The sequence below is a fragment of the Lutjanus erythropterus genome, chromosome 14, assembly GCF_056507025.1.
Source record: "Lutjanus erythropterus isolate fLutEry1 chromosome 14, fLutEry1.hap2, whole genome shotgun sequence".
Lineage (NCBI taxonomy): Eukaryota > Metazoa > Chordata > Actinopteri > Lutjaniformes > Lutjanidae > Lutjanus > Lutjanus erythropterus.
Genome location: NC_139330.1, coordinates 31,751,381 through 31,769,485, shown reverse-complemented (window position 1 = coordinate 31,769,485; position 18,105 = coordinate 31,751,381). Strand labels below are relative to the sequence as shown.

General features: G+C 42.2%; 2 protein-coding genes across 2 annotated transcripts; one reads left to right on the top strand and one right to left on the bottom strand.

Moving 5' to 3' along the window:
• The first annotated feature begins 11,280 nt into the window (after positions 1-11,280).
• LOC146315747 (uncharacterized) lies at positions 11,281-13,371 on the top strand. Its single transcript, XM_084735941.1, has 3 exons — positions 11,281-12,213; positions 12,367-12,472; positions 12,660-13,371. Exons 1-3 carry the CDS (start codon positions 11,492-11,494, stop codon positions 13,083-13,085), a joined length of 1,254 nt encoding a protein of 417 aa, XP_084592067.1. The 5' UTR covers positions 11,281-11,491; the 3' UTR covers positions 13,086-13,371.
• Positions 13,372-13,483: 112 nt separating this feature from the next.
• Positions 13,484-15,645, bottom strand: LOC146315746 (uncharacterized). Its single transcript, XM_084735942.1, has 3 exons — positions 15,077-15,645; positions 14,740-14,895; positions 13,484-14,256 (listed from the first exon to the last, which is right to left on the bottom strand). The coding sequence occupies exons 1-3, from the start codon at positions 15,495-15,497 to the stop codon at positions 13,748-13,750; spliced, it is 1,086 nt and encodes a 361-aa protein (XP_084592068.1). The 5' UTR covers positions 15,498-15,645; the 3' UTR covers positions 13,484-13,747.
• Positions 15,646-18,105: the final 2,460 nt, after the last annotated feature.

The window sequence follows — 18,105 nt, the reverse complement described above, 5'->3', positions numbered from 1 at the left end:
AGAAGACTGTTCTCTTCTTTTTGTGACTTCTTATACTCTTTTTGTCAATCAGCTGTTCTTGGCTGCTTATGTTCTCTGTGCAAGCTTGTTTTAGCCTGGCCTGATCAGGAGTGGAAATTGAAGCTACTTCAGGCCAGGCTATTTCACTTATGCGCAGACTTAGCTATAACCCTTGATGGAATAACCCCCTTGAAGACGTGCATAGGAACATTGCATAAGTTAGTCTTTTGTGTCCAGGTGTTCCGACCAGAAATGAACTGCTCCACCAGAGCAGAGAGTGGTTGTTGTTGTTGTTGCCCAGACCAGTTTGCATCGAATGTTCACACCAACCAAACAAACAACGCAAAGGAGGTAAACACTCCAGGGTTCAGTTCAACCAGACTAAACCAGGTTAAGTTGAACCTGCCCCAAAACTATGTCATTTTTGGAGGCAAATGATTAGATTTATTCTGACATAAACAACATCCACATAACAAACTTGTCCAAAGAAAAAACAAATCACCCACATCATCTTTTCTGAACTTTCAAGTGCTCCTCATGCTCATCATATCATCATATCATCAAAATTTGAAATGTCACGTTCCAGTATAACGGATGGTCACGTATGGGGCAGAGTTCACATCCCCAGGCAACTATTCAAAGATGGTCTTTGTTGAGCATGTGATGTGGCGGGCCTCCATCTTTCTCCATCCACTGACTCCTGTTGGATGAGTGGAGAGTTGCTTTGTTAAGGTTAGGGAATGGTCATTGTCATAGTTAAACTACAAACCACAGTCTGTGGTGTAAAAGTCAGATGCTTTGTACACAAAACCAAAAGTCCAAAAATGTACTGTAGCAGTTGACAGACTGGATGCGAAGACGTAATAAGTCCACAGGTTCTGTTCATTTTCTATAGAAGACAGGAGATCCCACTTAGCGGTGCATGATGGATATGCCGTGGCGAGGCGAGGGACCATTGGCCATTTGGCTCAGCTTTATGCAACAAGTCCGTCTGGCACAATGCACCAGGCTCATGAAATTCAGACTGCCAAATTAGGCAGCGATGATCAAATGTAAATCAAAAATCTGTCACTGCATTGCTTATTTCTCACCTCTAATGTTTTGGTGCACTGTTTAGCTGTAATATGAGAAAGTCTGTGACCAGACTGACATTTTTACTGCTTGAAAACACACAATCCATCCACCAGCCAGAGTGTTAAGTGGTCCGATGTGTGTCCAGATGCATCTGTTTCCAGCCTAACAACCGCAGAGAGAGTTTTTATTTTTGGACCACTTGGCCTTGGGAACAATGGGTGAATTTGTTTTTGGGATAACAGGCTGTCGGACAAATGGTCTTTCTGTCCAATGGGACATTTTTCAGACTGTTGGGGTTTCAGAATAATGGGCCATCGGAACAGTGGACGGTCCCCCCTTCCACCGTGTATCATCTTCTGCTTTGTAAAATCACGCATAGGCTGTGTGGGGCATTTTCTGGAGATGGTCTGTATGTACAGAGGCACACTTTTCCTTGTCACACATAAATACACTGAAACCGTGGTCCCCTCCACACTGATACCTGCACACATAATTACACACAAGACACATCAGTACAGAGCCAGACACACCCACATCAGCCCTCTGTGACTGTGTGGTATAAAAGTGATGAATGGCGTGTATGATAGCAACACACTCTCCTCTCTGTCTAACCTTTCTCAAATACTCATGACATTCTCCCTGCGGCGCTCCTTGTCTTCCTCCCTCGCAGGCATTGTGCTGAATTAGCCAGCCGTGGAAAACGGCTACTCTGTTGTCAAATGATTCACATGGTTGAGTCGCGGAAAGCCGAGCAGCCGGAGCTAATTGGTATTCAGGAAGACGCCGCGCTACCTGTTTCAAGCACTTTTCCTGTTTGGGAGGATCACTGTGCCTCCGGGGAAAGTTTGAACGCAATCGTAGCTGATGAATAGCTAATAACGTCTATTAGCTCATTTTAATTACCCCTCTGCTTTTATCACGAGGCTGATTTATTTTCTTAACACACAGAAGTCGCAGCAGTTGCGGATGACTTTAAAGGTGCAGCACGCAGCCCTGTAAGAGATTTTCTAAGATTAATGTGCAAATGCCTTCGGAAGTAAGGGTTTAACACTGATATTCAACTCTGAGCATGTAAAGACACAGCCAAACTGATCTTGTCAGTGGATAAAGGCTTTTCTGTCTAAACAAAAAATCAGAGTGAAGGGATGGGAGAGACAGGGCAGTTGAAAGTAGGCCTGAAAACTCCAGCTGTGCAGAATCAAACATTTGAAGCGCAGCAGGAGGCTCAAAAAAGAGGCTTTCTTCTCCCCGTCTCGTCTAACCTCGTACACTAATTAACAAACTATAATAGTGACAGAAATGTCTGCTGGTGGGATGAAAATGTCCCATGAAAAGTGTGAGTATAATAGTTGACTGACAGCTCCACTCACAGCTCATCATCCCACTCTTTTTTTTCCCCATCTCTCTATTGTTTAACGTACACAAATTAGCCGGATGTCAAGCAGGCGGCACTTACAGGTAAAAAAGAAAGTGGAGAAGAGAACGTTTTTAAATGAAATCTTCACTCTATCTCGATGGGATCCCACTGAGCGAGCCGGTGCGGCGGGTTCAAGCTGCCGCTTAGTCACTCGGCGTGCCAATCAGTCAAACGAACATGCAGATTGCTCAACACCTACAGGAATGAGGAGAACATCCACGTACAGAAGCAACAGCACAGAACACACACCAGATGGAGGAAACTATTAATTTATCAAATATTTATAAGATGCAAATGTGAATAAAAAATGATGGCGCTGTCCCTGAACACCTGTTTCCCTGCCGGCTTACCGAGCTCTTGTTTACCACCTGTCTTCTTACACTCCTTCCCCCCTTCCTGAGTTTACAGGTCTCACTGCTTCCTGCTTCTGCAGCTTATTGGCAAGACTTTGTGTGTTACATACTTCTTTTACAGTAAACACACCTGTTTGTTCTTTGCCTTATTGTATGTATTTCTTTGTACCAGCTGCTTACTGTAGTTGCCACGCTGCTTCCTGTCTCTTTAAAGTCTGTGTGAAGAAAACAGGGAGCTTTTCCTCTAAACTGATTTTGCATGTTAGAAAGTAGATCCTGAAACTATGTAAAAACACTGAGAACTATGTTGTACTGAATAGCCCCTAACATAGACTTACTGTATTCTGGACATCATGGTATTCCAGACCCCTGACCTCTTCTTCAAAATCAATAAATAAATACTAAACGGTTGAATCCACCAAGCACGGCACGTCTGCACCACAGTTCTCATCTGTCCTTTGCACAGCTGCGAAGCCCCACCAGCAGCATTTTAGAAGCATTTCAGCAGCAGAGTGTTTTGCCCACCTGATTATGTTTACTTGCTCAGATTGTGTTGATAAGGTCCTCTTTCCTTGAGCTTTGTGCCTTCATCATGGATGAGCAGGCTATGTGGTTAAATAGTCTCCTTTCTGTCTGTCTTTATGATCGTGAGTCTGCACGGGGTCGTTTATTTAGAAAATTAACCGGATTCTCCCTGCCTTTTTATGGTTCTGACTTCCTGGGACTTGTGGGATGCGACACGGCGCTTCTGTTGGAAACACAAGCATTGTCTAGAATGGCTGCGGATTGCTTCAGCTGCCATGGCGCGGCTTCCAACAGGACGCTGCATGGTGGGGGGTTTCCTAGCAGGCAAAGTACTGGTTTTAAAACATGTCAACCAGACCAAAACATTGTTAAGGTCTGGTAGAATACTTGAGTTATTTTTTTGCAAATAATTCCCCTTTTTGAAGAGACATTTACATTTACAGAGGCACTTTGTCCAGCATGGATGTGAACTATCACAGCAATCCAGACACTGTGTCCACTGACTCTTTTTTTTCAAGATTTCACCTAAAGAATTGGCCCAAAATGTGTCAGTAAAACTTTATTATGTGTGTAAGACCCACCCCCTCAGACAGATTAGCCAATCGGGCTCATCTCTCCTGCAATCATATCATATGAGGCTATATAAACAATGAGGAGATAACAAACTGAATAGTTTGCCAAAATTTGGCACTGGGTTGGATGTTCAATCAGTGATCCTCAAAACTAATTTAGTATAAACAAGTATAAACAGGGTGTTTGCTTACCTCCTGTTTTCTTACCCAGCTTTCTCTAATATCAAAGGTTGTGACCTAATTGGCTGTTAGTATGCTAATGACTGCCTGTGCATGTAGCTGTTTACTGATTGTGAGCCTGTTTGTCTGCCTCCTGCGAGTCATCCTTTTGTTTGCCTTGCATTCCAGTCCAGTTTTTTTTAACACATGATGTTCATATGCAGCTTTTCTGCACCAGTGATTTATAATCATTATGGCAACTTTCTGGTCCAGTGCAGGAAGTAGTGTCATGTTCATATATCCAGTAGTTTAGCTTCATTGAACTGACAGTACAGATTTTGCCATTGTCACGACTGCTGCTGCTAGTCAGTGGCGTCTGTGTTCATTTGTATTTCATTGAGGGATGAGCTGGTAATCAGTGCCCAACTGGTGACACCTGGACTGAGTGTGTCCAGAGTATAAATCAGGCTGTGGAACTAATTCTCTGTCTCTCTCCTTCTCCCCGCAGGCGTCCTGACGGTGATGAGGCAACCAAAGTTTTCCGTAAGTACTTAAGCTTTTCATGGACTTCACAACATTCACACACTGTTCTCACCTTTCGTGCACACCCTACACTGCTGACACTCACATTTAAGTTACTTTTGTGAAATAATTTACTTGGTTTAAACTTTTAACATGGTGCGTCTGGCCTGGTTGTCATGCAAGAGCCAGGTTATGGCATCCATATTGTGCTATCTTGTTTCATACAGCATCCCATTTATATATTAGAAACCGAAACAAATACTATTATTTACCCAAGAAGTTGCATTCTTATTTTATTCTTTAAAAATAGCAAATCCAGTTGCATTCTACCTGGTAACTCTTGATGTCCTTCTACTTGGAATAACTTTTTTAGAAACTTAAAAAGGTCCACCTGAAAATATCAGTTTAATTGTACGCTATATTTAGAAAATTTTCAGTGCTTTACCATCAGACAACCTTTTTCTGATGGTAAACCACTGTTAACTAAAGCCAAATGGTGCTCATTCCAAGCCAACCAAACTCCATAGGCGAAATCAGGAATTTTACTTTGCAGAACACAGGCGTTTCTGCTCTACTACTGCCTCAATTGGTGAGTTTGTTTGTGTTATTGTGTGTCTTTGGTGAATCTGAGCTGTCCTTTTAGAACACAGAAGTCACACAATAACACAAACTAACTAACAGATGAAGGCAGCGGTAGACCAGCAACTCCTGTTAACTCAAAGTAAAATGACTGATTTTCCCTCTGGAGTTTGGTTGGTTTGGAGAGAACATTATTTGGCTTATATAACACTAGTTCCCATCAGAAAAGGCTGTCCTCATGGCAAATTAAAGTGGTGGTGGACCTTTCTTTTTAATGACCAGAATACCTTTTTGCTGCTGGCTGTCCACCTCAAAAATTCCAACCTATCCCTTTAATCTGTAGGTAATGAGGGAATAACCAAAAGAAAAACATTGACAGTGAATGTATGAACTTTACAGCAACATAATGAGGCCTCAGTCAGTAAAAACAAACAAACAGAAACCCCGGTGTCGGCACTGTGCTGCAGATTTAAAGCGGGAACTCATAGAACATAAAAGAAAGTCTGCTGTATCATCCAGAGAGGTTCTGTGTAATGGGGATACGCTCTGTAGCTTCACGACAGAAGGGCACACAGAAAGAGCAAGAGTTCATTGTTCATGTCTTTAAAGGGTTACACTGCTGCCAGAAGCTGACAGGAGGCCAAAAACCTGGTGCCAGTTTCTTTTCTGTCCTTTCTTTCAAGAATAAAAAGCAGCAGCATGAGAGCATTTTAAATGGCGCGAGAGGAGGCTTTGCTAGCAATCGATACAGTGTTTTACTAAATATCACAGAACTTTGTCTTTTAATAACTTGTTTGTTGTTGTTTTTACCCTTTGCTGGATACACATGCTAACTTTTTTTGATTTTTTTTTAAATGTGCTTGATAAACACATTTCAAACAAAGAAAGCCATTAAAACACTCATGTCTGATGAAAAAGCTTTTTAAAGTGGCCAGCCTAAGTGGACGTTTGGGTTCTCAGCTCCTGAGGAAAAATGTGTTTTTGTTCTTTTTTTTTTCCTTCTGAGTTTTGCTGTCGACTGGATTTCACACGATCTCTTATGAAAGGTTGATGGCAAATGCAGGATGGCCAAGTGATCTCCTGCTGGGAATGTTTGGCATTGCCTGTGTTTCCAATGTGGCGTGTAGGATCTCCACCCCAGGTTCAATCAACAGGGAAAGGACCCATAAATTGTCAATGTCAAGTCAATTTTAGTTACAGAGTCACAGTTTGGTTAGGTTTACGCAAAGACCAGGTTTGGGGTTAATGTAACCATAGAAATCATGTGGCGAAAAGTCACATGTCATGGAATGGACTACAACACAAAAGTCACATGACGTACACAAATCACGTGTAACTGAAAGGACTCAAAAGCAGATGTCCTGATGTCCTGATGCCACCCAAAGCAAGCGCCCAATGGCAGGCGTATATACACAGTGGGCATCTGGGGAGTCAAACTAGAGGCGAAGCTAAAATACACCAGACGGGAGAAAAGAAACAAGCGCACAAAGGGAGTAAGAGAGGAGGACAGCATGCACACAGGGGAGACAGACGAGAGGAAAGGATGAATCTCCTGGAGGACAAAGATCCAGATCGAAAACATCTGGAAGGAGCCACCAACAGCTATCGGAGGGAGAGAGGTCCCAGTGTGGCAGATGAGCAGGCCATGAACAGAGCCCTGAGGTACTCCATGTTTCACACCAGAAAGTATTTGATGTAGCATTATTAAAGAAAACACACTGTGTTCTTTGAGATAAGTATGGCTTTAACCATGTGAGAGCCAGAGAACTGATTTTTCAGTCAGTCTGGGAGTTCTCAGTGCCACCAAACATCTGTGAATCTGTAAAAACATTGCAAAGAAGCGTAAAAAAGGCAACTGGCAACCTTTTGCTTCAGCTGTGTTTTCTTGCTCTCTCGCCCAGCCATTCGCTGTTTCCCAGAGACACTGATGCTGCTAATGGGCCCTAGGACGGTAAAAGGCTTTTCAGATTAGCGCTCCAAAAGCAGCTTTGGGATCCTTCCCAGTCCCAGCTGTGGGACCCTCCCTTGTTGGGGACTTTGGCTCAACAGAACATTTTCAGAAAGAAAACTCAAGTTTGTATACAGACGACTTTGAAGGTTGAATTGAAATGTTGTGTTTCACATGTGAAAATAACTAAAAACAAAAGGCATCTGTACTTTGCAGCTTTTTACTTTTACTCCCTACGTTTTAACACAACTGTCTGTACTTTCTACTACTCACACTGTAAAATCAGGCTTGGTCCTTTAGTTTTGACATATTTGAGTTGACTACTTTCATTTTGCATTATTGCATGCTGCCTTCCCAGCTTGAAAACCACTTTCAACCTGTATTAATGGGACAATAATAACACATAGAAAAGACAATTTCTTGGTGTATTCATCAGTGTCAAGACAAAAAAGACAAAAAAGATGTAACAAGACAAGAAAACAATAATTGATGTAACAAGACATTAAAGATGAAAAATGACATAAAAAACGTATGTAACAATGAAAAATTTAATGGAAAATGAAAAAATGACAAATTAATAAGTTGAAAAATGTAAAAAGATGTGACGGGATGAAAAAAGACAAGGCTAAAAATGTCAGAAGTTTAAAAAGACATAAATCGACAAAAAATTACGTTACAAGATGTAGCTAGGCAAAAACCGATGAAACAAGAAAAAAAAATGATGCAATGAGACTAAAAAGACGTAACCAGATGGACAAAGACTTAGTGAGATGAAAAATTATGTAAGACGAAAACCAACAAAACAAGACAAAAAAAAAAATGACATAACAAGACAAAAAACAAGGAAACAAGAATAAAAAGGTGTAACGACAAAAAAGCTGTGATAAAACTACAAATAAGTAATAGAACGAAAAACAAAAATGATGACACATGACACAAGAAAAGAGAAAAAAGAGAAAACAGACATGACAAGAAGAAAAACAATGTAGAGACCTGACAAAACGTAAATACTCGACTGCAGAGAGCAGGTGAGGTTCAGTTAGCTTTGCACAGAAACAACCAGTAGAAATGTCCTTCACATTGTGACTTTTTACTTCTAAACTTTGAGTACATTTCAGAGCCTGTACTCTTTTTTTGTACTTTTTACTTGAGTAAATAAGTTGAATCAGTACTTCTACTTCTACCGGAGTCTATATTTAATCAAGGATTTAATCAAGTACTTCTATTTGAGTAAAGAATGTGTGTAGTTTGGCCACCTCTGGTGTGCTTGGGTTTAAAAATCGTGTGGGTAATGAGTTGTGTTGGTGTATGCATTTATGTGTGTTGATTTCCATATGAGAAGTGTGCGAGTCTGTCTGCATGTGAGTTATTGGTTTAATTTTCCCCTTTATGTGACTGTAAATGAATGCTATTTGAATAAAGCTACTGAGGCTCATAAAAGTGCCTGTGTTGAGATAGTGGATCTAGTTAAGTCCCTTCTCACATTTGGAGCAGAGCGAGCTGATGGGCAGGGACAGTGACGGCAGCACAAAAGAGAATTCTTCCACTCCTCTCCATCAGTTTAGATATCTGTGAAGTCTGATTCACACCATTGATGATATATTTTTGGGGCTTTTGCTGTGACATCATGCTTAAAACTGACCTGAAACATCCGAAAGAGGAAACACTGTATGAAGTCGAAGCATAAAACGTGGGTGGAGGCCCAGTCAACTCCACATTTCTACTGCAGCCAGCCCTGCAGCAAATTTATTCCTATTACTCATTTGATTTCTTTTCAGGCTATTTTGGGGGAAAAAAAGATAAAAACGGGTCTCATTTGAAAACGATACATCTGTTTTGGAAAGACTTCACTGTCTGACATTCATAAGCCATTTTTCCCTCAAACACAGGTGATTATAAAACCAGACACTGCACCAATTTGTGAGGAAATCGTTTACAGCAGCATTTATCATGTAGGGTTTAAGCACTGATTTATTCATATAGCCTCATTTTGGATTAAAAAGTTCAGAATTTCATGGCAGACAACAAAAAGCATCAGGTTTACTGCACGCATAAATCGTTGTGTTGTCATGTTATGGTTGGAATAAAATTCTCCATCAGATATGACTGCATTCTGCAGGGATGGGCATGCTTAGAACAATCAGAGCGTTTCAACTGCAAAAGAGGAATGATAATAAGGTCTCAAGACCTCCCATATAGAAACGAGGACACGGGTGTTTACATCAAGATCAGCCGAACAATAAATTTGCATCTTTTAGAACAGAACATGAATAAATAACATGGAAGTATTTCTTGTGCGCTTCACTTCACCCATATGATTCCCATGTCTCAGCCTCACTGTTTCTACAACACTCACTACAATTTCATGCTCCTACAATGATACAGAGTTTAAGCTATGAGACATTGGTGCCTCCATGTTTGGAAAAAAAAAACAATGCTTAAGTGCCATCTTGGATACCCCTATCATTTCTAGGGGACAAAACATGATAAAGTGCCATGTAAGGTGCTCTTCTTGTGGACAAAATATGATAAAGTGCCTTCTAAAGTTACCTCTTTGTTGAACAAACCATAGTGCCCCTATAGTGCACAAAACATGGGAAGTGCCCTCATAGTGGACAAAATGTGGCATGTGCCCCTCTAAAGTGCCCTTCTAGTGGACCAAACGTGATGACCTGCCCTCTAAAATGCCCTTCTAGTGGCCAAAAACTGGCACAGTGCCCTCTAAAGTGCCCTACTAATGCACAAAACTTGATAAAGTGCCAGCTAAGGTGCCCTTTTAGTAGATAATACCTGGTTATGTCCTCTAAAGTGCCCTTCTAGTGGACAAAATGTGGTAAAATGCCCCTCAAAGTGCCCTTCCAGTGGACAAATTGTGATAAAGAACCCTCTTGGGTGCCCAACATGCGGTAAGTGCTCTCTCAAGTGCCCTTCTAGTGGACAAAATCTGGCAAGTGCCCCTTAAAGTACCCTTATAGTGGAGAAATCGTGTTAAAGTGCCCTCTAGGTTGCCCATCTCCGGTCCCCTTTTAGTGGACGAAATGTGAAAAAGTACCCTTAAAAGTATCCTTCCACTGGATAAAACCCATCACAGTCCCATATAGGGTGCTCTCCATGCTAGAAAATGATTTGGCCTCGTCATTCCTTAAAACTGTTATATAGTTTCTTATGTGTTTTTATTAGAGTTGTAGTACTTGATGTACAGTAAAACATTTTTAATCTAAACCAGGCATTAGGACTGGTTCACCTTAGATGGGTGCCCTGCAAAGTACAGGTGGTGCCCTTTTTTATTTGTATTGCCCCTGCCCCTCACCACTGAGTATAAAGTAAAGTTTCTGTATTTTGTCATTCATGATATCAACTTAATAAAGATATTTTTCCCCAGTAATAATAACTGCTTGACAAATTTCCAGAACATATTCCCCCTGATCAAATATACTTGCTTAATCTCACCCTGCTTTAAACTCGGTTGTAATGATGATGATTTTTGAAAGTAAAGATTAAAACTAAAGTCTGTGAGGATTCGGGGGGGGTTTCTCCAAACATACAGAAGCTCTTAGATTCTTTGAGAGGAAGCACCACACTCAGATTGAGCAACAGTACGAGTAACTTCTTTAGTGACTTCAAGAAATGTGATAAAAGAAAGAGGAAAAAAAAAAAACATTCCCTACAACACCAAGGCCATACTGTTTACCTGAGCAGCACGTGTGCATTGCTGAAACCTCTTGCTTTTCATTAGGGTGCACATATTAACACGTTAGAGCAGCCACACAGCCTGCTTGAACAGTGCATCTCACACGTGGCACTTCATCTCTTCATCTTCATCTGTGGCTACACCACCTTGTGATCTCTCAGCCCATGCTCACCAGAAAAACGGCCATATAGTTTGTCTGTGCAAGCAGCTGAATACAACCCATATTTATTATGTGGATTGTTGGTAGTGACCTCTTGTGGATGTAGTAAAAGTTTGACAATATAAAGAGTAAGAAAGTTTGGATTCATTGGTCAAAAACACTGGACTTTAACCCAGTAGACTGGGGTTGGTGTTCTGTGTGAAACTAAAAGTCAAGTCAAAGTTTTAAGCTACTTAAAGGTGTTATTGGCCTAGTTCACACAGCAGGTCTTAATGCTCAATTCCGATTTTTTACACAGATCCGATTTTTTTGTTTGGCGGTTCACATTAGTTTTTAAATGTGACCTATATCTGACCTACATTGATTCCCGTGTGAACAGTCCACGGCCTTGAACAGACCCGCATGCGCAGAAGAACAATAACAAAGACGTCACGCGTAGCGCACTGTTTACAGTGTTGTGCCGAGAACACTGAACACAACTGAAATTAACCATGGATACCGTTACAGCATGCGTTACAACCACAAATGAAGTTAGCCTTTACTACGGGTTAATTTTCAAGTATTTGTGCAGTGGAAGCCGGCGACGGTATGAGCAAATGGTAACGAGAAGAAGGATGAGGAGAAAGAGAGCCAAATGTTTAGCCATGGCTCTTTGTGGAGCACTTGCTGTTACATCTGCACAGAGGTGTTTGTGGATGCGGAATCGAAGTCAGGAGTGGTGGGATCAGGACGTGAATGGCCGCTTCACAGAAACGGAGTTTCTCCAAAACTTTAGGATGTCGAAGGCCACCTTCAGTTACATCTGTCAGCGCCTCTCCACCAGACTCGAGCGGCAAGACACCCATATGAGGCGACCCATCCCCCTGACAAAACGAGTCGGAGTTGCGCTGTACTGGCTAGCAACAGGCAGTTGTTACCGCACACTGGCCAACCTCTTCGGCATTGCGAAGTCCACTGTCTGTGGCATCATCCACGACTTCTGCCAGGCCGTTTGCCAAATCCTAATGCCAGAGTACATTCAATTACCTCAGGGTGATAATCTCCGGGAGATAATTGACGGGTTCCGCCAAAGATGGGGTTTCCCACAGTGCGCCGGAGCAATAGATGGGAGTCATATCCCCATCATTGCTCCTGAGGAAAATCCCTGCGACTATTACAATCGTAAAGGCTGGCACTCAGTCATTCTACAGGGGATTGTGGACCACAACTTCTGGTAAGCACTTTATGAAAGAACCTCTCTTTTATATCTTTTAGTTAATTGTGGTATCATCGTGCACTAGTGCTTTAAAGATGAGTAAACGATTAGCATTTATCTACATAACTGTTTGCATGGTATTGAAATACTCAATCCATGTCCCATTAATAGTTTCACCAACATCTACACGGGGTGGCCTGGGAGTGTCCACGATGCCAGGGTCCTCAAGAATTCCCACATCTACGCACTGGCAGAGAGAGGGGAGCTTTTTCCACCAGTGAGTTTTTTTTTCTGTCACAGACCCCCTCCCCTGTATTTGGAGACAGAGCATATATGTCATTTTAACATTGCAGTTAGTTACAATATTAGTTAGGGGAAAGAAAATGGGTAGACTTACACATAATTTACACATAATTTATCTTGTAAATAAATTTAACTGATGTAATATATTTCCATCATATCAGGACACTGAGGAGATCAATGGTATCCAAATACCAATTATGCTGCTTGGTGACCCTGCGTACCCCCTGAAAACCTGGCTGATTAAAGGATACACTGACACAAACACCCTGACAGAGGCGCAACGCTACTTCAATGAACGACACAGCAGGGCCAGGATGACAGTGGAGTGTGGGTTTGGCCGACTAAAGGGGAGGTGGAGGTGCCTAGGGAAGCGTCTGGATGTGGACATCTCCACCATCCCCACCATCGTCAGTGCATGCTGCACTCTCCACAACATGTGTGAGAAGCGCGGTGAGGCCTATGAGGAACCTGGTCAAGCTGTTCAGGATGAGAGAGGAGCAGAAGGAGGTCTTGCACAAGATGTTCAGCCAGAGAGAGTCAGGGAGGCACTGAAAGAGTTCTTTTATAGCCAGCGTTTAGGTGTATAAAAATCTAAGTTTGGCTCTTGCTCCCTTTATTTTGCCCCACTATGGAATTTGACAAGCTCATGTTTATTATTCTTCTGTTTTGAAAGAGCTGTTTAGAGCTCCACAGTGTGAGTAGTGAGTACAGTACTTAACTCACATTTGACCCTTAGAAATAGATATGTGAAAATTTGGAAACATAATGAGAGCTATTACCACATGGCTTCTAGTTCAATAACAAAAGCTTTATTTGACACTGTTGAACATGAAAACACTGAACAAAGTTTTCAATAAAAATAATAAAGTGCCAGTTCTGTGTAACAAAGTATGTACTGGTGTGTTTCTATGTTGTTATTGGAAGAGAATAAGTTGTGGAAAATAAAATAATTTAACAGTTGTCACAGACATATTACAGATATTCTGATCTAGGTTACAAAAATATTCTTCCATACAAGGGTTTTTTTTATTTGTATATATAAATAAAATACAGCTTGTTTCACAGTTCTGCTCTGAAAAAATGGCTAACTTGTGTTCAAAATGAAATTTTAACAATAACCTATATTGGAATTCTTATGTCTGCAGGTTTAATAACATACATAGCAATATAAGAACTGTAAACTCAACTAAATTCTTGTGCATAGTGCAATTCATTTAACAAGATTCTAATCATTCTTCAAAATACTGCTTTAGTTTTCCTCCTCATCTGGAGGTTGGTAGAACGGTGCTGAATGTGCAGAGGCCTGGCTGAAGGGTGCACGCTGAACCAGATCTCGAGGGTGTACTGGTGCCTGATTGAAAGGCTGAGCCAAATCTGGGGAGTGTGCAGGACCATAGTTGAAAGGTGGAGCCTGAGCCAGATCGTGCAGGAAGGACAGAGGCTGGTTGGATGTCTCGCCAAATGGATGAGGCTGGGTAAAATTATGGTAGGAAGGTTGAGGCGGCGGTGGTCTGAAGTTGCAAAGGCTTGGAGGCTGGCCTGGTGCCTGGAAGAAAGGTGGCTGTAGGGGCTGGTTTGACCTCTCCATAAACTGGGTGAACATGGAGAACATTTTCATCTCATGTTCATGCTGCGCTTTTTGCATCTTTAAGTGAAAATCGGTGTCATCTTGGTGGAGGGCATTGCTAATCTTCTCAGCAAATACTTCAAGGGTTGCTTCCATTTTTGATTTTCTTTTTCTGCTCCTAGCAGATGCAGCTGTAAAAAGGAGAACAAGTGTTTGGTAGAAACTATTGTAGCATAATTCTAAACATAAATTGCTAGGCTACCAGCAGAGGTTAGAGATAAGTAGAAAGAGAAAGGGATGCAGTACAGTACAATAATGAGAATACAGAAGTGTACAAAACAGTAATGGGTGAATTGGTTAAAGCTCGTCTCCAGACATATAAGATGTATATAAACACTATTCTCGTTAAATTCATTGAAATTGCATATCCTTCTCCCTCAACCCCCCCCCCCATTAAAATCAGATTTTCAGTGAACAAAAGATGTCCACTTTCAGCAGATGCAGATAAAAACAGAATGCACATACATAATTCTGTATAGTGATGCTCAAATATTCAAGTGTAGGACACATTTTTGACTGAAGGGGAACTTAAAGCATCCAGCTAAGCAATCAACAGTTAACTTGTGATTCAACAAAAAGTCTGATCAAAACAAATAACGTTTTGGATTCCTTACTTCCACAGGACTTGTTAAGTGTTGTGTTGTCTGTACTAGGTGCAGATGAGGAGCTTTCTTCAGCTGGAGAAGATGTACTTTGGAGTGACTCAGGGGTCCTTGCAGGTCGCAGTGATTCAGGGGTCGTAGGTGGGAGTGACTCAGGGATCGAATCACCTGGCACAAACAATGACAATTAAATGCTATAATGCTATTATAACATAAAACATAGCTAAACAGTGCTTGCTACTGTGATCAGCAGGATGTCTCTGACTGACAATGAACGCAATGTTATATGTGCTACAAACAGCTGAGAGGCAGCTACCTAGCCAACGTTAGCTAACGTTTGTTAACTTACCTGTTTCGCCGTCATCGTGGCTGCTAGCTGGACTAGCTGTGCTCCGCGGAGTTTCAGACTTGTCTTCTTCGCCTTCGACAGCGCTGTCAAGCAGCACTACCGGCTGAGTGCTCGGTTTGTCGCCAAAAATGAGGTCGAGCTCGTTGTAAAATGGGCAGATGATCCGGCCACGGCCACTTCTTTTATTTGAATCTCTAGCTTCTTTGTACTTTGCTTTGAGGCTCTTCGCCTTTCTCTGACATTGCAGCCAGGTCCTCCTGTAACCGCGCTCAGCCATCTGTTTGGATATGCGTTCATAAACCGACCGATTCCTATACGACCCCACAAGCTTCGCTTGTATGGAGGTATCACCCCAAATACTGATAAAGTCCAAGACCTCACTGTCCCGCCACTGTACACCTCCATCGTTGTTGTCGTCCATCTTTACTCTGAAGTTGTCGCTAAGGAACCGCCGCACAATTGTGACGATTGTCGCTCAGTCGCTCTAGAGTGACGTAAAAGTCGCATTAAACGCGACATGACTGTTCAGACGGCGGGTGCGTTGCAAAATATCAGACACGTATCCGATATAGTACCACCTCTGAAAGCGACCCAGGTCAGATTTAAAAAAATCGGATTTCAAGTGATTTGAGCTGTTCACACGCTCATGAAAAAATCAGACCTGGGTCGTATGTAGGCAAAAAGATCGGATTTGGGTCGCATTTCACTGCTGTGTGAACTAGGCCATTGTTTACACTGATAACATTCAGCCAGTAGAGGTTGCCCTCACATTCCATTCCAGTCCAGTGGTTGCTAGTTCACTTGAATAAAACAAAAACAGAAACAAAACAAAACAATCATTTTTGGACCTGTCAAAAGTTTTTTTTTTTTTGTTTTTGTTTTTTTGGTTTATGTAACAATTTTATCAAACAACATGCTTACGGTATTTTAACCCAAACCATGATTTGTTACAAAACTTGAAGTAGTTTTGTTGTCTAAACTTAACCCAACTGTGACCGTTTCACAACATTAACCACATCTTTAATATCACATGACTTATGTAACAAAAGATTTTTATTTTTACCATGATCTTTTCCTAAACCTCACCAAGTAGTTTTGGTGTATACACTTGACCAAACTGAGACCGTTTAACAGTGGTCACCACATGCTTATTATAGTTACCTCAAAAAACTAGTCTGTAAGATTTAGTGGCAAACACCTTGTGTCAATCTTCTTTCACGAAGCATACAGTAGAACCTCATGCACAACGTGAAAGACCGACTCTACAGCCAGTGTTTGGTTTGTCTGTTCTGGGCTCCTGTAGAAACATAGTGGTGCAACATCGTGGCCTTTGTGGAAGAGGACCTGCACCCTCTACTGATACAAGTGGGTGATTCTGAGGACACCAAAGCTCAGCAGTTCTTATTTTCAGGTGACTATGCCTGTCACTGGTCCAACAGTCATATGTCATTTTGGGAGTCACTGGTAATCGACCTGTTCTGTCGCATAGGTATGAGGATGTGTTGCTCCTCTGGACTTCCTTGAACATACACCCCTGCAGCCCTCTCCTCGACCTACTCCTTCACCCAGCCATCCAGACCCGGTGGCAAAAGAGGTGGCACTGGATGAAGTTTTTCATTTCAATATCCAGACAGAAAAGTTAACAGCTTATTACTTTTACCTTTCTGTAACCCCTCTCCATGTCTCTGTATTTATATCTTCCTCTCCCCCCTTCTCCCAAACTCTCAAACTTTTCTCCTCCAAGCATACTGACTCAACCTTTGTTCCCTGTCTTTCTCTTCTTGCCTCTTCTGTCCTATGGACACTCTTGCTTTGTCCGCTTATCTGGATTCTCTCTATCCTCTCACCTCTTGGCAGCCTCGGCCGACCCCTCCAGCTCTGTGGTTGTCTGACTCAGAGTATGCTGACATAACCTCCCTGCAGGCAGCTGAAAGAAAATGATGGAAATCCAAGCACCCTGAGGACCTCCTTGCCTATCAATCACCCCTCTCCACTTTCTCCACCTCCTTATCTGCAGCTAAAAGTTCTTTCTTTCAACCCAAAATTCAATCTTCCTTTTTACAACCCCAAAAAACTCTTTTCTGTCTTCTCTACCCTCTGTGATGCCCCCGCCCCTCCACCTCCCACCTCCCTTCTACAACTTTGTTAGCTACTTTGTCAAAAAGATAGATGACATAGCTCCTCCACCCACCTGTCGACACCACCTGTCCTATATACAGTTCTTCTTCTTCTGCTTTATAATCTTTTTCACCCTTCTCTCCCAGTGGGGGCTAACCTTGGTTACCTCCCACGGTGCAAACACCTGCCCTCCTGACCCTATCTCCTCTCACCTTATTAAGTCCATTTCTTGTGTCCTCCTTCCTTTTTCCACCCACCTCATCAGTACTCTTCAAACACTCTTAAAAAAGCTAAAGTGACCCCTCTTCTAAAGAAACCCACACTCCACACTTCTGATATAAAGAATTACAGACCTCTTTCTAAACCACTTGGGTGCGCTATCTCAACTTCCTGCATACTTCTACTAGAACAACCCTCTTCAAGGCAGGCAACTCAACTGAGACTGGCCTCCTTGCTGTCACAGAGGAACTCTAAGTTGCTGAAACAGCTTTCCTCTGCTTTGTCATCATCCTGCTGTACATTTCAGCAGCATTTGAAATGGTGAACCATCTCTCAACCTTGACAAGACTGAGCTTCTCTTCCTTCCAGAGAAGTCATCTCCCATCCATGACCTCCCCATTAATATTGAGAACTCTGGGGTATCCCCAGCTTGGACTACAAGGAACCTCAGTTTGACACTGTATGACCAGCTGTCCTTGACATAGCTGCAACAACACACTCCTGCAGATTCATGCTCCAGAACATCAGGACATTGGCACACATTCTGGTCTAGACTCTTGTCATCTTGCGCCTAGACAACTGAAACTCGCTCCTGGCTGGTGGGCTCGCATGCACCAGCGGACTTCTGCAGTGTACCCACGAAACAGCAGTCCAGCAGGTTTTCAACTTATTTAAGTTCAACACTACAGCAC

Bases quoted from the DNA above. Each gene is read 5' to 3' on its own strand.
- LOC146315747 (XM_084735941.1), top strand. From the start codon at position 11,492: ATGGATACCGTTACAGCATGCGTTACAACCACAAATGAAGTTAGCCTT. The intron at 12,214-12,366 runs GTAAGCACTTTA...TCCCATTAATAG, and splicing joins ATTGTGGACCACAACTTCTG to TTTCACCAACATCTACACGG. The intron at 12,473-12,659 runs GTGAGTTTTTTT...CCATCATATCAG, and splicing joins GAGGGGAGCTTTTTCCACCA to GACACTGAGGAGATCAATGG.
- LOC146315746 (XM_084735942.1), bottom strand. From the start codon at position 15,497: ATGGACGACAACAACGATGGAGGTGTACAGTGGCGGGACAGTGAGGTC. The intron at 14,896-15,076 runs GTAAGTTAACAA...TGTTTGTGCCAG, and splicing joins CCACGATGACGGCGAAACAG to GTGATTCGATCCCTGAGTCA. The intron at 14,257-14,739 runs GTAAGGAATCCA...TCCTTTTTACAG, and splicing joins ACTTAACAAGTCCTGTGGAA to CTGCATCTGCTAGGAGCAGA.